Source organism: Budorcas taxicolor, chromosome 1, assembly GCF_023091745.1.
Source record: "Budorcas taxicolor isolate Tak-1 chromosome 1, Takin1.1, whole genome shotgun sequence".
Taxonomy (NCBI): Eukaryota; Metazoa; Chordata; class Mammalia; order Artiodactyla; family Bovidae; genus Budorcas; species Budorcas taxicolor.
In genome coordinates, this window is record NC_068910.1 from 221,351,356 (window position 1) to 221,373,118 (window position 21,763).

General features: G+C 54.0%; 1 protein-coding gene across 2 annotated transcripts in view; it reads left to right on the forward strand.

The window, feature by feature from the left end:
* The first annotated feature begins 1,581 nt into the window (after positions 1-1,581).
* The window catches only part of KAT2B (lysine acetyltransferase 2B), a 98,513-nt gene continuing 78,331 nt past the window's right edge, over positions 1,582-21,763 (forward strand). For both annotated transcript variants that reach the window (XR_008199079.1, XM_052636450.1), the window contains exon 1: positions 1,582-1,827. Coding sequence is in view for 1 of the 2 variants with exons in the window: in XM_052636450.1 (XP_052492410.1) it covers positions 1,582-1,827 (246 nt within the window). In the remaining variant the exon portion in view is untranslated. The remainder of the gene's footprint in view (positions 1,828-21,763) is intronic.

Below are 21,763 nucleotides of genomic sequence, written 5' to 3' on the forward strand. Positions count from 1 at the left end.
GCTGACATCATGATGTTGGACTTTGCTCATGGGATTGCAGCCTTTAAGACATCCTGCTGAGACTGTCCTGATGGAACTAAAGTCTACCATTTCAGACCTTCCGATGGGGCTCGAGTTGGGAGGGGCCCTTTCCTTTTGTGCTGTCTAATGTCCCTGGATTTACAAACTTAGAAAAAATAGAGTTCATTTTTATATATCACTCTGTATTAAAAGTAGAAAGAACACAGAGAACCTAGAAAAAGGCTAGAGAAAATTAACTGGAAAAAAATGGGATGGGAGAGGGAATAATTTCAGGGAAAAGCACATTCCTGCAAGCATTCTGGCTGGAGTTGGGCAAGGCTATAAAGTATGCAAAGAATTTGATAACACGCACATTAATGGCCCGTATTAGGTAAAAATTATGACCGTTATAAAAGCAGGACACTTGTGGAGGGTCTTGAAATATAGCATTGGGCTTTCAAAAGCTGCTTCGGAAAGGCCGACCAAAAGTGCACAACCTTCAAATGAAGAAAACTGAAACATTCTGCGAATTACTAACCACCACTCTCCTTGTCATCAACCATGGGAACGGTAGTCTGCGACAGTCTCAACAAAGTTGAAAACGCTGAGTTGAGCTTTTTTTTTTTTTAAGTTGTTTGAGGCCAGAATCAACACATTCTTTTGGATGCTGCCTAATTGTTTTCATGTTTAATATGCATGCTGGTGATATCAGTTTTGAAAACCGTGAAACATTACAGGGAAGAAGGATATAGAAAGGAGTACGGTTCTAACCCCCACCTGCAGAGATGAGCCCGAGCAGCCAACTTCTCCCCCTGCGTTTAGTTTTCATACGGCGTTTCTTGGACGACCGTTCTTTCCACAACCAGCCCTTTCGAACAAAAATGTCAGAAAATATCGATTAACGTCTTTGCCTTTCTCTGCCGGATGGGATCCAGAGATCGCTTATAGGCTGGAAGCGTTCTGGATTAAAAGAGAGGCCTTGGAAGGCAAAGGAACTGCAAAGAGACACGCAAAACATCACGCCTTTACTTTGGTGAATTAGCAACAAAGAAAAGGATTAGCATGGACGGGTACTTTTCAAAAATGTTTTTCTCCCTCGGGCTCCCGCTAGGGTGGAGGAAGTTGCCCGGCTCCGGGGGCGGGTGGACTGGAGTAGAGAGACGGACGGGGCGCCTCTCTCCCGCCCGCGCCCCCGCGGGGCCGGCTTGGAGGGGGGGGCGGCCGGCAGGTGCCCGCGTCCCCCTCCCTCTCCACCGCTCCAGCCCGCGGGCGGGCCTCCCCCCGGGCGGGCGCGGGCCTGGGGCGCGGGGGCGGGCAGGCCGCGGGGGGCGGGGCGCGGCCGGGGGAGGAGCGCGCGGGGAGGAGCGCGCGGGGAGGAGGCCCGGCGGGCGGGGAGGAGCGCGCGGGGAGGAGGCCCGGCGGGCGGCGGGCAGCGCCGGCCCCTCCCTCCGCGAGCAGCTGCGGCCTCGGCGCGCGGCGGGCGGCGGGTGGGGGTCCCGCGCTCCGGCGCCCAGAGCCAGGCGGAGACCCTGGCGGCGGCCGCGGCCCCGACTCGCGGCGCCTGCTGCGCTCCGGGCCGGCATGTCGGAGGCGGGCGGGCCCGCGCCCGGGGCGCCCCCGCTGCCCCCCGCGCCCGCGCAGGGCCCCCCGGGCGCGACGGCCGGGGGCGCGGGCTCCTGCGGGCCGGCCGCGGCGGGGGCGGCGGCGGGCGCGGCCGAGGGCCCGGGCGGCGGCTGCTCGGCCCGGATCGCCGTGAAGAAGGCGCAGCTGCGCTCCGCCCCGCGGGCCAAGAAGCTGGAGAAACTCGGGGTGTACTCCGCCTGCAAGGTAGGCGCGCCGCCCGGCCCCCGCCCGCCCCCGGGCCGAAGAGCCGCCCCGGGCCGAGCCCCGTCGCGGGGCGCCGACCCGAGAGGACCCCTTCCACCCCCAGGCGTTGCTCCGCGCCCGCGCTGCCCTGGGGCGCTGCTGCTCTGTAGGAGCTCGCCGGAGGCGCCTTCCGGGAGCGGAGCGGGTCCCAGGGAGCCCCTCTCGGCGGCCTGCGCGCCCCCCCTCGGTCCTCGTCCCCTCTGGGCGGAGCTGGGTGGAAGTGGGGGCGCGACCCCGGACCCGGGGCGCGCGGGGCGGGGGGAGCGGCCGCGCGGGCCCGGGGCGCTGCGCGTGCGGGCGGCCGGGCGCGCCGAGCTCTGCTGGTGCAGCCGGGACGCTGCCCCGGCTCTCGGCTGTAAACAGCACTCCCGGCTCTTCTGCCCGTCCGGCCGCGGCGCCGCCTGGGGGCCGCTGTCAGCTCGGCCTGGACCGGGTGACGGCGGGGCGGGGACGGGCGTCCGGGCCCCGCGCCCCCCGCAGAGGGGGTCAGTAACCCCGCGCGCGCGTCCCCGGGCCAGGGGGCTCCAGCGTCTGCAGGGGGTTCTCGGCTCCTGGGCGCGCTCGCCTCCGCGCCGCTCACGCCCTGTGTGGACCCTGCCCGGTTCCGTACAGGCTTGTCGGCTGGGGTAGCATGCACTCACACTGGAGTGCTCACGGGCATCTCCCGGGCGCCGCTTCCATGCTCACTCGGTGTCCGAAGGGCTGGGACGAGGCTGAGAGGCTGCTGTCTGGTGGTGCGATGCTGGGCGGCTCACAGGCCCCATCCCGCGGGCAAACCCCAGTGCCACCCGGGACGGTGTCGGATTACTGAAACTGGGCGACAGCGGTGCCCCGAGGCTGGTGTTTCTGAAGGAGCAAAAGTGACCGAGGAGGAGAGTGCTTCTTAGAAGGGCCCGGGGGGTGCCTGGCAGGCGCCGTAGATGAGTGAGAACGAGGCGGGGGAGCCGCGGGCGCAAGGCAGGTCTGCGCCGGGCCGGGAACGGGCCCAGGTACCCGGCGGCCGCGGGTTCGGAACCAGAGGGGCTCGGCCCGGCGGCGCTTGTCCGCTCCGCGTTTCTAGTGTGGTCTTTTAATCGGGTTCCTTCTCACCCTGCTGCTCCCCTAACTTGCCTGAAGTTTTGGTTCTGTCTAAAACCCTTGAGCATCTGTGCCCTGCATTCATATTTTTAATCCTTTCAAATGTCCGTGAGTGAAATTAGCACCTTTCCTAAAGTTTATAACTTGACTGTTTTACGTTCACATTAACAACCAAACCTATTGGAACGGAAAGCCTTGTCATCGAAGGTCTCTCTTCTTGCTCCTGGGAGGCTGAGTCTCCATATCTAGTTGCTCATTGGTTCATGCAGTGTTAGAGGGATTCCCATCAGGGTGCCAGGCATCGTGCTAGCTGGGACAGTGACACCCAGAATGTGTCCTTCTGGGGCTACTGGCCGGACGTGTGCGCGGCCTTTCGTGCAAGTGGTGGGTGAGCCAGTTACAGTGAATCTCAGAAAACTTGCCTTTTTAGAATGCTGTTGGCTCTCAGAGCAGGGCCTTCACAGACTGAAAAGCACGGGTTGGGTAGGAATAGCTTCCTGGAGGACGTGTCAGTGGGTGCTAAGGACTCTTAGCGGTGCAGGGTGGGGTGAGCTGCAGCCTCTAGTAGTGAAGAAACTGAAAGCAGTTCTGACAGCTTGGAGCTGGGCCAGCAGGGCCTAGAGGGTTGGTGGGGAGGTGTGTGTGTGTGGCCAAGAGGGAGGACAGGGATCTTAATATTATCTCAGGTTTTTTGTTTGTTTTTTAACTGTTCTTGAGTGTGAGGAGGTGCAGGAGACCAGCATCTGTGTTCCTTTCTGAGCTTGCCTGTACCTTTTATATAAGAAAACCCCAAAGGACAGATTCCCCTACCTTCTGTCACTGATCGGCCACTTGGCAAAAGTGACATCTCTCTGGAAAGAGGAGTACTTTCCTGGGGGTGGGTGTGGGTGGGTGTTGGAGTTATTGAAAGAAAATAGGCCTCACACCTGATAAAAGTCTGGCCTTTAAACTTCACAAACAAACAGAAAAAGAAGGGAGCTAGTTCCTAGCCAGGTAGGGGCACCACACCCCGGAGAGAAAAAAAAAAAAAAGAAACAAACTTGTTTTGCAGGATCCGGAGTAGAGTTCTTTGAACTGTGTCCTGGCCCAGGTCGCTCAGGTGACCCAGGCAGAGGGCTCGTTAAAAATGTAGGTGTGAGCACATTCTGTCCCTACTGACCCTTAATTTCTCTTTAGCGCAAGACCCTGCATGGGCTGGCCACTGCTATCTCTCTGGCCCCTTTTGAGGGCCGTGCATGCAAGGTTCCCTTCTGCCTCAGGGCCTTTGCACATACTGTTCACCAGGACCGAAAGTTCCTCTTCCCTCACCTTCAAGCGAACTCCCAGCTCTTCCTGCAAACCTGATTCCTTGCATCACATTCACAACCCTATTCAGCCTTCCCATTCTAAATTTTCAGAACCCCCCTCTGTACTCATTTCTTCTTCCTGGTGCTTTTGTCTTGACTTTTAATTGTGTGATTATTTGATAATATGTTTGTCACTCTGGATAGATCCTAAGTGATGTGGTTATTGACTGGCTGAGTGAACTAGAAAAAACCGAGATGATTCACTGCTAGAATACCAGTAGTGAAATCGTAGCCTGACCACTCCTTGACAGCTGGGTGGAGGGAATTGGTGATTTTTCACCTAGGGCCTTTCCAGGGCTCTCACAGATGTGCATAGGACTAGATTTTTAGTGTTATAGAAGGAGCGCCGAGTAAGTTACAAGGAGCCCAAATCCGTATCTCTTTGAATGAGAGTGTAATTTATGTACCGGAAAGCCAAAACCGTTACCTGATTCTTCCTAGTGAAATAGGCCATTTCTCGAGGAGAGGAGGCTGGAGGGGGTGGTGGGCGAGAGCCCCGTGCGTTCACACTTCAGGCCCCGCTGCGTGACCTTGGATGCGGACTTTACCTCACTCTCCGTCTCCTTGCCTACAACGCGGGGCTCGGAGCCGCCACCTCGCAGGGTGACACTGCGGACTTCAGATGGGCTTCTGTGTCTGAGCACCAGCAGGCGTGTGGTCCCTGGTGCATCCTCTGAGCAGCTCAGAGGAGGGTACCCTGGAGGCGTGGGAGTCGAGAAGGAACGCGGGGCTTGGTCTCGTGTCTCAGCTCTGCCGCGTGTGTGGCCTTGGGCACCAGTCACGGAGTTTCCCTCTGAACCTGGCTTGCTTCATCTCTAAGACGGAGACCATGACTTCAGCCTTGAAGTTCAAAGACAGGAGGTCCCAGAATGTTCCTGGAACCTTAGACTGTTGTTGGGTCCGCACTGGCAAAATGAATCTGCCTGGTGCTGAAACAGAAATAGTTTCTGATGTAGAAAACAAACTTAGAGTTACCAGGAGAGAAAGCCGTGGGGGGGATAAATTGGGAGATTGGGGTTGACGTGTGCGCACTGCTGTGTATCAGATAAGCAAGGAAATAGTCCTCAACAACCTGTGATTCCCTCCACGGGAAAAGACTAAGGAAGAGTGGGTGTATGTGTCTGTGTAGCTGATTCACGTTGGTGTACACCTGAAGCTAACGCAACACTGTAAACCCACAATACTCCACTAAAAAGTACTAGAAACAAGCAAAGAAGTTGCGGGGCACTGTGCTCAGGGTTCCCGTCAGGGGCCGCCAGGCAGTTGCAGAGCACGCAGTTGATGGGACTCCGGGCTGAGAGCCATGCTGAGAGAGAGACGTGGGCACAGGGCTAGGAAATTACTCATTTAAAAAATAATGGCTTATCGTCTAGAAGGGGCCCTGGGTGTGAACCGCTGTGGGCACAGGCACAGGTGCCGCTGTGAGAGAGAAAGCTCCCTGCGTTGGGGGTGTTGGGGCTGCTGGCACTCGAGGGGGGACGAGAACCAGCCTTGAAGTTGGGGGGAGCGTGGGAAGCCTCTGTTTGCGTTTGTCCATCCTCCTGGGAGCAGATTGCTGTTCCAGCATCTGGAGCAGCGGCTCTTACCCAGGAGCTCTTGTGCCCCCCACGGGATGTTTGGCAAAGTCTGGGGACATTTTCGGCAATTGTAATGGGGGGAGGCGGCCCTGCGGGCAGCTGGTGAACAGGCCCAGGGTGTTGGTGATGTCCCATGGTGTGGGCCGCCCCTCTGCACCCGCCGTGGGGACCCGGCCCCCGGGAGACAACGGTGCAGAAGCCGAGAAACTGCCTCAGGAGAACGTTGATTTGCCCCCAAATACCATAACTTTGTAGCCGGGGAAAAAATGAATACTTTTCATGTTAATTTGAATAGCACTCAAAATCTGAAAAAAATCTCGTTTGTGAATCCTGGGCATATTTTTAAACAGCTTTATTTTGTATAATTTATAGACCATAAAACTCACCAACTGTGTGTAGTCAGATGCTTTTGCGTGAACGTGCCTGGCAGTGCTTCCGTGACCGCAGTCCAGCGATATCACTCTGCCACCCCTCCCACCCCCTAAAAGTCTGGTCACCGCCCCCCCACCTCCCACTGAGGCCACCCTTTTAAAAGGTGATGTTTTATGTCAGGTGATGGTTGGTTTCCAAACAGAAACAAGTATCTTTTGGGAGACATTTTCAGATCAGCAGCATTGTTACAGCAAAGCACAGCACACCCAGGTGGGTAGATAAAACGTTTAAAACAAAAAACCCTACTCAGCCTCTAGCCACATTGCTCTGAAAGGGGTGCCGTGGAACCAAGCCCTGGGGTAGAATGTTTCATCTGGCAGGCACCATACAGAAAGTGAGAAAGATGAGCAAGTTGGATTATTTCCTCCTAAACTCTCAGAGAAGATTGAAATGCCAGCCTGCAAAGCCTTCAGATTACAATTTGCTGTTTTATGTAACTGAGAAAAGTAGTTTATAGGGCAAAGCAGCACAAAAATCTGCTGAGGACTGTTTTGTTTTAGGAAGTCTGTGCTTGCAAAAGTAGTGTTTTCTGAGGCCGTGCTGGTGGGTCTTGTGTGTGTTTGTGTTTACCATTCAGTAGGTCTAAATCTTACCCGTCCACACTGGCAGGATTTAATCCCGCGCCCATTTAATTCTGTAAATCCACGGGTCTGACCAGTTGTAGGGATCGTAGAGGGTGAAACATGGTTTCATTCCAGGTGCCGTGGAACAGTCAGAACATCTTCTCAGCTGAGAGACCTGGATACCCAGCTCAGTGCCAGTAAAGCCTGGGTGTCTGGGACTCAGCGGCTTCTGACCGAGTTGTCTGTTCCACCCTGAGAGGAAGGTTTGGGAAGAGTTGTCAGAGGTTTCTGGCTCTGGACAGTCTCCTCATACGAACCCGACTCCACGCTTTGAAACTGCCGCAGTGCCTGTGTGGGACTGCAGGCCACCCGAGCCCCTGGAGGGTCGCCTGCCCCCCAGCCCGGCGCCCCCAGGCAGGCCTCACCTGCCTGCCTTTCAGTCTCCCACGGGTGGAGCGGGAGGACCGGGAGGCAGGGGCCACCCGGTCGGTTTACCATGAAGACGAGATTGTTGAGCTTCTCCGAGCCTTCTTAGAACACAGGCATTCCACGGACGTCCGTTTTATTTTTTGACAATTTCCGTTGCTGTCAGCAGCTCTGTCGCTAGCTAGCGTTTTGCTGCTTGTCATCTGATGCTTCCACCTGGGGAAACAGAAAGGCTGGGAGGTTGTCTCAGCCACCGGCGGGGCTGGGAGCGGAGGAGGGAGCCGCCCCCGCCCACGTCCTCCGCGTCCCAGGCGGGCAGGGCGCCTTCCTGCAGATGGTCTACCAGGGGCCTGCGTTCGTGGCAGGCCTTCTCGCGCTCCTCCTATTTGATGTTTATTGTGCTCCTATTGAGAGGGATGTTCAAAGGCTTTCTCTAGTTCATTGAGACGTCCAGGCCGTAGCAGAGTAGCTGTTCTTTATGACTGGCCCGGGGCAGGCAGATGCTTGCCCTAGATTGCTTTAAAGCTGACAATCGAGAGCGCCACCGCGCTGGCCCCAGAGAGTTCCCTGTGGAAGGGAGATGAAAGGGGTATCGACTCGGGCCGTCCCAGGTGCCAGGTGGGCTGGAGAGGGGAGGACTCGCAGGTCCTGGGAATTCAGGAGTCCCCGAATAGCTCCAGACAGGACTGCACACGCGGCAGAATTCCAGCACGATCCCGACGAAGCGTCTTTCTGCACTTGTGCTGCGCGGCCGGTGCGGTGCTCGGGTCTTCAGCGCGTGTGAGGGTCTGGGGGCGTGCTTCCGCATATTTGCACGCCTGTGCTGCTGTCACGCAGGTATCGCTGTGGAGCGTCCCCAGCCCCCCGGAGGCCTCGTGTGCGCCCGCCTCACCGCCGGTGCCCTTTTTTGTGATGCTCCTTGCCAGAGACTAGCTTTGCCTCCCTTGGAGGTCACATCAGTGGAGTCACAGCACGGCGTGGCCTCCTTGCCTCTGGCCCTGGCTCTCCACATGGCAGCCTAGGCTGCCTGTGTGTTCTCAGCTGTAGCCCTAGTTCATAAAAGCCCATGTTTTTAAGCTAGAAAACAAGTTAAAATTGGTTAACCATTTACAGAATGGAAGCCATTGGATGTGGACGGCTTACTAGGATGAATTTTAATTAGGCTTGTGAAACATTTCTTTTATTTTTTTGTGGCTGCACCGCTCTGCGTGGCTTATGGGCTCTCAGTTCCCTGACCAGGGATTGAACCCAGGCTCCCCGCAGTGAAACCACGGCCTCCTAACCCCTGGACTGCTGGGGAAGTCCCCTGATTAGGCTTCTGAAAGAAAAGATCGGCATTTGATCTTCAGATGCACTGGAAGAGCCCACGAGGGTAGGAATGTGGCGGGAAATCTGGGAGGTGTGCCGGCTGCGCTGATGGAGAGAGGGGCTGGGTGAGAGGAGGACCCCGAAGCCTGTGGCCTCCTCCTCCCTGCAGCCCTGGGGAGCCCTTGCTGGTGACTGTCACGCCAAGTCCTGCCGTCACCCCCCCTTGGCTCTGGAAGGTGACCGAGCCGGCCACACAGAGCCGTGCATATTGCGTGCAGTGGCTGGGTTCCTGGCAGGCTGGCTGGAATCTGGTCCAGAAGGCTCCAGTGGACGCCGACACCTCCCTGTTACTGGCCCAGGGGGTGGACACGCAGCACAGAGATGGTTCCTCCTGGTTCACACCCACCCGATCTCCAGAACTGTCTGCTGAGGCTGCTAAGGGCCCCGTCCTCCCCAGGAGCAGCAGTGAGGCGGCTCGATTACTGTACAGCCTCTGGTTTTCCCGAACAACTCATCCTTGGAAACCCGTGTTAAATATTGAAGATGAACTTACTATTTAATGGAATCATATGGACCGTAAAGTAACCTTTTCTGTAGTTGATAGGGTTAACACCCCGGGATTTTCATCGTTTTGTCTTGCGTGTGCGCATATATAACACGGGGGTGTTATCCCGGTGCCATTTATATATTCACTCAACGTTTGTTTCCATGGCCAACTTGGGAAGATTGCCGCTCGGGTAGGCTTTCCTTTTTAAAACTTCTTATTGGAGTGCAGGTGAGGAACAGCGTAGGGTTAGCTTCACGTGTCCAGCAGAGTGAATCCGTTACACATACAAGCACCCTGTTTCGATTCTACGCCCGCTCAGGTCACCACTGCGCGCTGGGGAGCGTTGCCTGCGCTGCGCGGCATGTCCTTGAGCGAAGGTGAGAGTCGCTTAGTCGTGTTCCACTCTTTGGGACCCCATGGACTGTACGCTCCCTGGAATTCTCCAGGCCGGAGTACTGGAGTGGGCAGCCTTTCCCTCGTCCAGGGGATCTTCCTGACCCAGGGATGGAACCCAGGTCTCCTGCACCGCAGGCGATGCTCCGCCAGCTGCGCCGTGGGGAGGCCCGCAGTGTGGCCTCGCCAGTCATCCCTGTGGCGCGAGGCAGTGTGTTTACGCCCCCTCCAGCCTCCCAGTCTGCTCTTCCCTGCACGGTAGGCTTTCTTTAATCTGTCCTCTATTTGTACCCAGAGGCCCAGACACAGGACTTCCTATGTTTTTAATCAGAAGTCAAATGCATTTATTTTGGAAAAAAAAGTGTGAATGATGTTTCTAACAATTCCCTTGGAGTGACGCACCACCTCATCTTAGGAGGGGGTTTCCTGTAGTCTCTTCAGTGACCTCAGGGCAAGGTGTGAGGGGTGTTTCCATAGAGACCACATCGTGGAGCCCGCCCCCACCCGCGCTGGGCCTGGGCAGCCTCCTGGGGGAGGCCTCTATGACCGCGGGAGAGTCCAGGAGTGCAGGGTGACCCCTAACATCCTAGTGACTGCTGGCCGCTGCTCGTCTGCATCGGCTCTAACAAGCGGGTGTTCAGGCCGGCTGGCAGGAGGCCAGGGAGGCCAAGGTCAGCGCACTTGGAAACAGCGACCTGGGTCCTGGCAGCCAGGCCTCGCGTGTCCCCGCAGGACCACCTGCCCCGCCACCTCCCGGGGACGTGTCCACCAGCGCTGGCAGGACACGGGCTGGGGGGCTCCCCAGCGTTCTGCTTTCATGCTGTGAGTCTGCGGGCCAGTGAGGGTCCCGCCCCCTCTACAAGCCTCGGATCTCAGGGCTGTCAGGGGAGAGAGGGGTCCTGCCAGCATCCCCGTTCATCCGGCAAGCCCTCCTGGAACGCGCCGGGCGCTGGCGTAGACACCGGGGCACAGCGACAGACGGGCGCCCACTCTGGGAAAGCTTGCTTTCTGGTAGCAGAAGCAGGCAGAAAACAAGAAAACAGCAGAGAGTGCTCAGTGCCGCGCGCACAGTGAAAACGGAAAACAGGGCCGTGGACGAGGCTCCCTGGGCGGCTCGGCCCGACGAGTGCCCGGAAAGCCCTCTCCGAAGAGGGGACCGTCCTGGACCCGAGTGACGGCAGGGAGCCAGCTCTGCATGGGGCCCCGGGACCCGGGGAGAGGCTGCCGCAGAGACTCCGACCCAGGGGGCTTGGCGGGGTCGCAGGCAGCCAGGACTGCTGGGCGGGGGGCGGGGCCAACCCCCCCCCCCCGCCCCCATTGGATCGTCCTCACAGGGTGAAATGATCTGATCTACTTCCGAGCAGTTTCAACAAATGCGTAGCCAGACCCAGAACGTTTTTGTCACGTTGGAAAGTGCCCCCAGAAGCAACCGCGGGTCTAGTTTGTGTCCCCTAAGGTTTTGATATTCCTGCATCTCTTATAAATGATCCCACGTGGTGCACACTGTTCTTTTTCCACTCCGCTTCGGATTTTGGGGGTTCATTCATGTTGCTGCGTGCATGCAGTAGTTTATTTCTTTTTATTGTTGAGAAATACTCCACCGTATGGATGTGCCATGGTCCATCTGTCTACCTGTTTGCAGTATCTCCAGAGAAGACCTGCTTGTTGTAAGCATCCTCTTCGGCTGCTCTCAGAAGGATAGAGTGTGTGAGAGAAAGAGCAGAAAAGAGGCCATTTGAAGTTATTACAGTCTGGGTCTAAGCGGATGGTGGCTTGGATGAAGGCAGAGGACAGTGAAGGTGAGGAGACAGCTTGAGGCTGGATCATGAGTTTAGAAGCAAGAGGATTTGAGTTATTGGGGGGCGTGCTGGTGTGTGAACAAAGGACAGGTGAATGTGTGTGATGTGTAGGTTGTTGGCCTGAGCAGCTGAGAGGAGGGATCCATTTATCAAGATGGTGAGACCTCGGGGGAGACACTGAGATGGGCGAGAGCTGAGAACTCTCTTACGGACGTGTTACGGTGTGATTCTGAGTTAAGGGTGATGTTACAGTGATATGCTTCATTTAGCAGTTGTGTGTAATATCTGGAGCGTTCTAAATAGTTAGCAAATGGTAGCTACTATTCCTGGAGAAGGCAGTGGCAACCCACTCCAGTCCTCTTGCCTGGAGAATCCCAGGGACGGGGGAGCCTGGTGGGCTGCAGTCCATGGGGTTGTGAAGAGTTGAACATGACTGAGTGACTTCACTTTCACTTTTCACTTTCGTGCATTGGGGAAGGGAATGGCAACCCACTCCAGTGTTCTTGCCTGGAGAGTCCCAGGGACGGGGGGAGCCTGGTGGGCTGCCGTCTGTGGGGTCGCACGGAGTCGGACACGACTGAAGTGACTTGCAGCAGCAGCAGCTACTATTCCAGTTACAGGCAGCGCTAGTTAAACCTAAGTGTCCGCGAAGATGAATGGATAAGAGGTGTGGTGTGTTTACACATTGGGCTGTTCAGTTCAGTCGCTCAGTCGTGTCTGACTCTTGGCGACCCCATGAATCGCAGCACGCCAGGCCTCCCTGTCCATCACCAACTCCCGGAGTTCACTCAGACTCACGTCCATCGAGTCAGTGATGCCATCCAGCCATCTCATCCTCAGTCGTCCCCTTCTCCTCCTGCCCCCAATTTCTCCCAGCATCAGAGTCTTTTCCAATGAGTCAACTCTTTGCATGAGGTGGCCAAAGTATTGGAGTTTCAGCTTCAACATCAGTCTTTCCAAAGAACACCCAGGACTGATCTCCTTTAGAATGGACTGGTTGGATCTCCTTGCAGTCCAAGGGACTCTCAAGAGTCTTCTCCAACACCACAGTTCAAAAGCGTCCGTTCTTTGGCGCTCAGCTTTCTTCACAGTCCAACTCTCACATCCATACATGACCACAGGAAAAACCATAGCCTTGACTAGACAGACCTTAGTTGGCAAAGTAATGTCTCTGCTTTTGAATATGCTATCTAGGTTGGTCATAACTTTCCTTCCAAGGAGTAAGCGTCTTTTAATTTCATGGCTGCACTCACCATCTGCAGTGATTTTGGAGCCCCCCAAAAATAAAGTCTGACACTGTTTCCACTGTTTCCCCATCTATTTCCCATGAAGTGATGGGACCAGATGCCATGATCTTCGTTTTCTGAATGTTGAGCTTTAAGCCAACTTTTTCACTCTCCTCTTTCACTTTCATCAAGAGGCTTTTTAGTTCCTCTTCACTTTCTGCCATTGGGCTGTTACTTAGCCCTAAAATGGATGAAATAGTGTCACTCGCTGCAGCACGGGTGGATCTAGGGATTATCCTACTAAGTGAAGTAAGACGAATACCATGTGGTGTCACTTACATGTGTCCGCTAAAATAGCACAAGTGAACTTACAAAACGGAAACAGACTCACAGAAAACAAGCTCATGGTCCCCAGAGTGGGGGTGGATGCCTTAGGAGTCTGGTTTAACGTATGCACACTGCTGTGTACAAAACAGGTGACCAGCAAGGCCCCGCTGTGGAGCCCAGGGAACTGGATTCAGTGTCTTGTGATAGCCTGTTATGGAAGGGAATACATATACGCACACACAGTATAACTGAATTACTTTGCTGTACACCTGAAACGACGGAGAAGGCGATGGCAATCCACTGCAGCATTCTTGCCTGGAGAATCCCAGGGACGGAGGAGCCTGGTGGGCTGCCGTCTATGGGGTCACACAGAGTCGGACACGACTGAAGCGACTCAGCAGCAGCAGCAGCACACCTGAAACGGGGACAGTATTGTAAGTCAGCTACGCTTGAAAAAAAAAAAACCAGTGCTAAGTGGTGATTCTTGATCTTAGTACAGTGACTTGCCCAACTGGAGGCAAAGGAAGGGTGAGTAACAGAAATAGTGGGAAATAGGGTCCCCTGGGCCAAGAGGAGAGCAGCTGATGGAAGGTCTTGAGTTTCAGGTAGAAAACTTCACAGGGCATCCGCGTGCCAACAGTGAGGCTTTGCACCAGGAAGGAGGACACACAGGATATTTTAGAGCCAGGAGGTCGAGGTCGAGGTCGAGGATTTGGCGTGGGGTGCGCCTCCTTGGCCAGCCGGGTGACCGCAGCGGGCAGGCTTCTCTGAGCGCGGGCTCGCGGGTCCTGCGGGCCTTGGGGTGGGCAGATAGGACGATGCGGGCGACAGTCGCCTTGGGAGCGGCAGACAGAAGTGGCGTTTTTGAGCGGAGCCCTGTTCCGTGCGGGGCGGGCGTGTGCTCAGGTTGCGGAGGGGCCGTTCCTTCCAGCCGCTGGTGGGGGGCTGCGGGGCCTGGCGGAGAGAGAGGAGTGCGCCGGGAGAGGCTTCGAAAGGAGAGCCAGGTGGCCTGGCGTGGGGCCTCGCAGGCAGGGGGTCGCCCTGGGAGCTGGGGACGTGGATGTAGGGAAGGGCGGTGGGCAGGCTCCCGGGGCTGAGGGCGGCCCGAGAACCCGGCTGCGGAGCCGGGGGGGGGGCCCGCCCTGCGGCCGGTGGGGCTGCGAGGCTGACCCCACGGGGGCCCCGGCGCCGTCTGTGCCGCTCGTCTGGTCGGTTCGGTGCCGAGACAGCGGGCGGGACCGAGGGGGCCCATCGCCCGCGGCCCGAGGGGCCCCTGCCCGCGCTGGAGGCCGCGCCCGCCGCCTCGGGGGTCTCCGGCGAAGCCCACGGTGGGGACGCGCAGGACGAGGCCCCGGGTAGCGTCCGCGGCTCTGCGCTCCGTGGCCGCAGCCTCCGGAGCCCCTCCGGGAGACGCCGCCGGCTTTGGGCCTGGAGGGCTGACTCGGCCTCCAGGGGGGTGCGGCCCCTCCTGGGCCGGCGGCCCTGGAGTTGTTCTGACAGTGCCTGGGGGTCACGGGGGTCCTGGGCCTTGGACTCGCCCGGATCTGATGAGTCGCCGTGAAGACTCAGGCCTTGACTTGACTCCGGCCCGGATGCAGGGACGTCTTCCAGGCCCGGGGCCCCGTCCCAGAGCTTCCCCGCTGGTCTGATACTGGCGCGTCTGGGAGGGCCCGCAAGGGCGCCGCGTGCATCCTGACTGTCCCCGGCGCGCTTCCCCGGGGTCATTTCTCGGGGCTGAGTTCTCTTCTCCCCTGTACCCCTGACCGCTCTCAGTCCTTTCTTCCCTGGCTCCACGTGGCTTCCAGACCGGCCGGCACCCTTCCTCCAGGTCTCCAGAGACGCCTGTGTTTCCGAGTGCCTCACTGGTTGTCTGCTCTCTCCTTCCAATTCTGTTTCCACTTTTTTTCTATTTTTGGCTGTACCCTGCTCTACGTGGGGTCTTAGTTCCCAAACTGGGGCTCAGACCCTCGCCCTGCAGGGGAAGCGCGGAGTCTTAACCGCTGACCACCAGGGGATCCCCAGTTTTCACCTTCAGTCCCGGGCAAATTCCACCTCCTGAGGGAAGACTGTCTCCCCACTCCCACTTCCTTTTACCTGGGCTCAAAGCCGCCAAATCTTAAAGATCCCGGTTTCCAGTCACAGCTTTATGCTGTCTGCAGGCCGTCCACGGGCAGTTGTGTAAGCCAGAGGGATTGTCACCGAGTGAGGAAAGAAAAAAGTTTGCGTCCCAGAAAGGATGGCTTAGCTGCTTAAATTCACAGCGTGTGTGGAAAGCTCCTGTTAATCAGGGAGAAGAGAGGTTTTAACAGTCGCATCCCTGAGGCCACCTTCACATTTTGCTGCTCAAAGTGTGGTCCTCACCTCACTTCTTAGAAATGAGATTCTGGGGCCTCACCCTGGCCCTCCTGATTCTGAATCTGCATTTTAACAAGATTGCGGAGGTAATTCGGGGGCAGATTAAAGTTTGAGAAACATGGCTGCAAATCCCACGAGTATCATTCAAAGTGCTTCCAAAGCGGTTCACTTCCAGAGACAACATTTACTGGAATCACAGCTCCTACAGCAGACTCCAGGTGTTGCTGCTGTTTTAAAATAGGAGGAAAGACTTTTTTTTTTTCAAAGAAATACATGATTAAAAAAAAACATGCTCACAGTTAAGAGCAGAATTCAGATGGCTCACAGTGGTGGCAAGTCAAGTCTTAGACCCTCCCACTCCAATCCTCCCAACCCCAGCTCACTCTTCCTTCTCTTGGAATCATTTTCAGAAATTGTCGGTCTCCCTTCTTCTCCTGCCCTCCTGAGGCTGCATCTTCCGTTTTCTCCTGTAGTTTAAGGAGGGGAACTGGAGTCGTTTTACAGAAACCCATTTCTGATTCCAATAGAATGAATTTGCAAACACGCCAGAAAGCTGCAGGGCAGCAGGTCAAAGGTGTCAGTGAGTGGGGAATGCCAGCAAGAGGGCTTTATCATCAGCGCGTCTGAATTGTTTCAGCCTCTCCACTAATTGTGAAAACAGGGCAGCCTACTTAACGACTTATTTCTGTCACTTGTTATTTCTCCTTTGCTGGGGTAGATTCTGACAGGCGTGGCCACCTGGATGTTGTGACTTCTTTTGCTTTTTCCCTGATCAGAAAGGACAGTGATGGAGACCCGCCCCCCAGGGGCTGGTTTTTTATGATGATGATGGTTTTTAATGTAACTTATTAAGGTGGCACCCCACTCCAGTACTCCTGCCTGGAAAATCCCATGGACGGAGGAGCCTGGTAGGCTGCAGTCCATGAGGTCGTTGAGGGTCGGACACGACTGAGTGACTTCACTTTCACTTTTCACTTTCATGCATTGGAGAAGGAAATGGCAACCCACTCCAGTGTTCTTGCCTGGAGAATCCCAGGGACGGGGAAGCCTGGTGGGCTGCCGTCTGTGGGGTCACACAGAGTTGGACACGACTGAAGTGTCTTAGCAGCAGCATTAAGGTTCTTCCATTTGTATTTGAGAAAATAAGCCTCAATTTTGGGACACACTGTAGAAAACTCATATTTGAATAGATAGAGTTTAATAGCAAGTTCTTGCCCTTTTAAACCACAGCTTTATTGAGGTATAATTTGCATGGCATAAATTTCTCTAGCTTTAAGTGTGCAGTTCAATAATTTTAGGAAACTGAGTAGTATAGTCATCACCGAAATCCAGGTTTCCATTGCCCCAGAAAGGGCCTTGTGTCCTTTTGAAGTCAACCCCGTGTGCACTTCCAGCCCAGACTACCGTCGACTTTCTGCTGCTGCTGCTCAGCCGTGTCCGACTGTGCGACCCCATGGACTGCAGCCCCCCGGGCTCCTCTGTCCGTGGGATGCTCCAGGCGAGAGGACTGGAGTGGGTTGCCATCCCTCCTCCGGTGGATCTTGCCAACCCAGGGATCGAACCTGGGTCTCCTGCATTGCAGGCAGTTGCTTTACCGCTGAGCCACCAGGGAAGCCCAGTCAACTTTCCACCTCTGTACATTTGCCTTTTCTGGAGATTTATATAACTGAAATGTATACTATGTGATGTTTTGGTGACTGGCTCCTTGCATAATGCTTTGCAGCTCTTCCTTGTGGTAGCTCGCATCATCCTGTCGCTGGTTTCTGCCCTGTCATATTCCAGGAGGTATGCCACATTTTATGAATTCACCGGTTGATGGACTTTGGGTTCTTTTCACTTTTTGGCTAATATGAATAATGTTACTGAAAATGATTTTTTTTAAGTTGTGGTAGAATACGTATCACGTAAAATTTATCATCTTAACCATTTTTAAGTTCAGCAGTGTTGATAAATTCACTCTGTTGTACAACCATCATCCTCTCTCTAGTGTATTTCATCCTGCAAACGGAAACTCTGTTCTCATTGAACAACAGCTCCCTACGGCTTCACTTACTCAATTCCTGGCAACCTCCCCTTGTCTCTATGATTTGACTACCTTTCACTCTGTGTTCTTCTGATGTACAGAAATTTTACATCTTGATTAAGTTGTGTTTTTGTTGTTGCTGTCTGTGCTTTTGGTGTTCTGTCTAAGACATCGTGGACAAGTCTAATGTTAAGCTTTTCCCTTACGTTTTCTGTCAAGAGTTTCATTGTTTTAGGTCTTTAATCCATTTGAGGTTAGTTTTTCTATATGATGTGAGAGTCCAACAACCTCATTCTTTTGCATGTGAATATTCAGTTTTTCCATTTGTCGAAAAGGTTGCCTTTTTCCCATTGAATGGTCTTGGCCTCCTTGTCGAGAATCATTTGACCACCTATGTGAGGGTTTATTTGGGGGCTTTCTGTTAGTTTAACTTTTTATGAAACTGCTGAGTTGTTTTCCACGGCCTCTTCAACAGTGTCCAAAGACTCCTGTGTGTTCATGACCGGACGTATTACCTGCTCTTTTGATTGCAGTCATCCTTGGGGGAGAAGTTGTATCCCACTGTGGTTTTCGTTCTTAACCTTTGAACGTTTTGCTTTTGTCCAGCCTGGAACAGAGAGGTAGCAGAACAGACAGACACACGCGCACAACCACAGGGCCTGAACACACTCGGTGCTTCTGCAGGGCAGGCTGAGCAAATGCAGGGAGCTGTCTTAATGTCCAGAGCTGCTGCTTTCTCTTCTGAGTAGCGGGAGCAATAAATCCTTCTCACACAGGGTGAGACGGGAATGTGTATGCAGGTGCCTGTTTTCGCCCATGCCGTGGTGTTGGAGTCACAGCTTCACTCCCTAATCCCGTCTGTATGTTTCCGCTGTGGGACATTCCCTGTCACTGGCTTAACTTCTCCAGCAAGCACGACTCTGGCATTTTAAGCCTGACAGCGTCCTGCTGAGGGCCTGGCGCTCCTGCTGCAGCTCCTCTGGGTGCCAACCAGGATTCTTTAGGCCCAGAGCACCCCGCTCCCCTGTCTGCCTGCCATCTGGGTCATGGTTACTTGTTTATCCAGTTTTGCTTCCTTCTGTCCTGGCTTCTGCATCCTCTGACCTCTTACCCTGGATCCTGCTGGGGCAAAGACCATTTTTGTGCCGTTGGCTTGTCGGCAGCACTGAGGCGGCCTTTTCTCTCTCGGCGCTGCTGCTCTGCCGAGACGGGCTCCTGGGGAAAGAGCTCCCCACCCCCATGCCCGGGTCGTAGCTGCCACAGTAATTGGCTTGGCAGTCACTCCCTGCAAGGTTGTCCTGCAGCTGATACTTTGTTGAAGCTGCAAGGCCAACCCCCTTGGGAGTTCCCTGAGCCAGCAGCCGTCTGGTCTAATTAAGGTGTTTTGAAGGGAGCCCTCTTATCTCAGAGAACAGCGGCGGCTGGAACATCTGGAAGGGAGATAGGGAGGCCAAGGCGGAGGGCAGGTGGCAGCAGCTTGGTGCGCTTGGCAGAAGATGCTCTGCTGGCAGCAGGGGTGATGCTGAGTGTTTTCTCAGAACTTAGTACGTCCTCTTTCGTCAACTGGGCCGTAGGGCCCGCACACGTTGAAAATACGGTGCACTTAGGGCTCAGCATGTCCCGTGATACTTGTACACATGTAGGAAGTACTGTTCTTATCCCACCAACATGAAAAAGCCAGACACAAGTGAGCAAAATCCAGAGACTTCCAGATATTTCAATTGGGTATAACTGTCATCACTTAGAAGCATTTAAGAAATATGGGGACTCTTCTGTACCTAAGCAGTTAGGCTCCGGAGTGAAGACTTGGGTTTGGAGGGCGAGTCCCCTTTACACTCTCGTGCAGCAGCGTCGATAAGAATAGAACATGAGCACACGTCTGTAACTTGACATTCCCTAATAGCCACTTGTGCTCTTAAACTTTGTATTAGAGTTGGTTTACAGTGTTGCGTCAGCATCAGGTGTACAGCAGAGTGAATCAGTTATGCGTGTGCATATATCCACTGTTTCAGATTCTTTTCCCACGTAGGTCATCACAGAGTGTTGAGTGGAGTTCCCTGTGTTACACAGCAGGTTCTTATCTGTTTTATGCCACTTGCATTAATTTTCTCGGAATGCCATAAAAAAATGATCATAAACATTATTAGTTCCTTTAATTCAGTTTTGGAGGCCAGAGGTCTGAAATCAAGGTGTCAGCAGGGCAGGGCTCTGAAGGGTCTGGGAAGAATCCTTCCTGGGTCTTCCTAGCATCTGCTGGCTCCTGGTAGCCTCGGCCAGGACCAGGGATCGACCCGTGCTCCCTGCATTGCAGGCTGGGTTGTTAACCCCTGAACCGCTGGGGGAGCTCCCTCTTGGCTTTATAGATTCTCCTCTCCAGTCTCTGCCTCTGTCTCCACAGGGCGTCTTCTATGCGTATGAGTGACTCGGTGTCATCTCTCTCCTTTCTCTTACACGAACACCGCTTACTGGGTTTAAGGCCCAGTCCAAACTAGGCTGATTTTGTCTCAAGACCCTTAGGTAACTCTGTGTCCAGACAAGGTCCCTTTGTGACGTTCTGGGTGGTCGTAAGCTTTGGAGACAAGTATTCACCATATAAAAAATGGAAAGGAAACACTTTCACTAGTTTTAATGTTTTACCTAATATTCCCAAATATCATTATAGCATGGAATTAGTAGAAAAGAGTTCCTAGGTAGATAGTTCAGCATTCTTTCCCCACCTCTGACGCTCAATCTCTGACCTCAGCGCGGATCTGACAACGTGGCTCACCTTGGCCTTGCCCGTGGGTGTCAGAATGGTCTGGAGCCCTGCACGTGGCCGACACAGCTTTCCCACTTCAGGGTTTCTCTGTCCTCCCTTCTCACCCTCCCTCCACCCTCCTCTTAGTTTTCATGGAATTTTTCTGTTTATTTGGGAAAAGTTTCAGTCCTTCTGAACAAAAGAAACAAAACCCTACTTTGTAAAAGCTACCGGGTTCCCAAGACTCAGCGAGGAAGCAAGCTTAGCCAATTTTGAAAGAAAAGTCTTTTATTCAGTTACTTTCTAAATCATTGGAGTTTCTTGTGCAATTTATTAAGCTCTTCTGTCACAAGTGGCTTCAGTGTGGGGGTGTAGCCTTCTTTTACTGAGTAGGGGGAATGCAAGGGTCTCGGGAGGACTCTCCCTCCTGTGAGGTTCATGACCTACCCACTTCTCAGGCCCCCAAGAATACGGCAGTCTTCTGTCATATTAAGACAAGAAGAGGCATCAACTTTTAACTTCCGGACTCTTAAGTCTGTTGCAATCATGAGGTTAAGATTTTTATCTCTGAAAATCCATATCCTTTCTCCAAGAACTGGAAGCTTGTTCCTGTCTTGGCTTGAACTTCAGTGAGGGGAGGGGGCTTATAAGCAGGGACAGGGACAAGGGTGTTGGATCCTGGAATTCTTACATGTGGTTTATGGTGAGGATATGGTTTCCACCCTCTCTGTGTGTACTGAGCCTCTGTTACTGTTGTTGGAATCTCTCTGGAATTACTTTTTCATTCAGAGGAATCAATGTCAAAGAAAATTAGCAATCAACCCATGAATATGAACTCCAGAGAAGAATACAGAATACAGAGGGAATGTCCCTTCCCCTCCCCAACTTTCACCCCCCCCACCGCCAAAGTGTGTCTTTCTAGTTCCTCTGCATATCCGCATTCCTACATTTGAAATTGCTTATGCATTTAACAAACATACATCAAATTATGCTCCGTATTATTCTGTGGGTTTGTCTTTGCTGCCAGTCACTAGGACCTAGAGAGGTTCCTTGTCAGCACAAATATTTAGCCTTATTTTTTAAAATGTTTTAGGTGTAAGCAAAGTTACATATATATATCTTCACACATTGAAAAGATTCTTTCCCCATATGGTCATTAGAGTGTTGCATAGAGATCGCTGTGCTGTGCAGGAGGCGCTTGGTAGTCACTGTTTTATATGTGGTGTGTGTAGACGTCAATCCCCATCTCCCAGTTGACCCCTCTCCCCTTCCCCTCCCGGTAACAGTAAGTTTGTTGTCTACACTGCAACTCTCTTTCTGTTTTGTAAATAAGTTCATTTGTACCTTTTTTTTTTAGATTCCACATATAAGTGGTATCATATGATATTTATCTGTCTCTGACTTACTTCACTCAGTCTGACACTCTAGGTCTATCAGTGTTGTTGCAAATGGTGGTATTTCTTTCTTTTTTATTGAGTAATATTCCATCGTGTATGCTTGTTTTTGTCCTGTTGCTCAGTCGTGTCTGACTCTTTGCGACCCCATGGACTGCAGCACGCCAGGCCTCCCTGTTCACCATCTCCCAGAGTTTACTCAAACTCATGTCCATCGAGTCAGTGATGCCATCTAACCATCTCATCTTCAGTCGTCCCCTTTTCCTCCTGCCCTCAATCTTTCCCAGCACCAGGGTCTTTTCCAGTGAGTCGGCTCTTAGCATCAGGTGGCCCAAGTATCGGAGCTCCAGCTCCAGCCCTTCCAGTT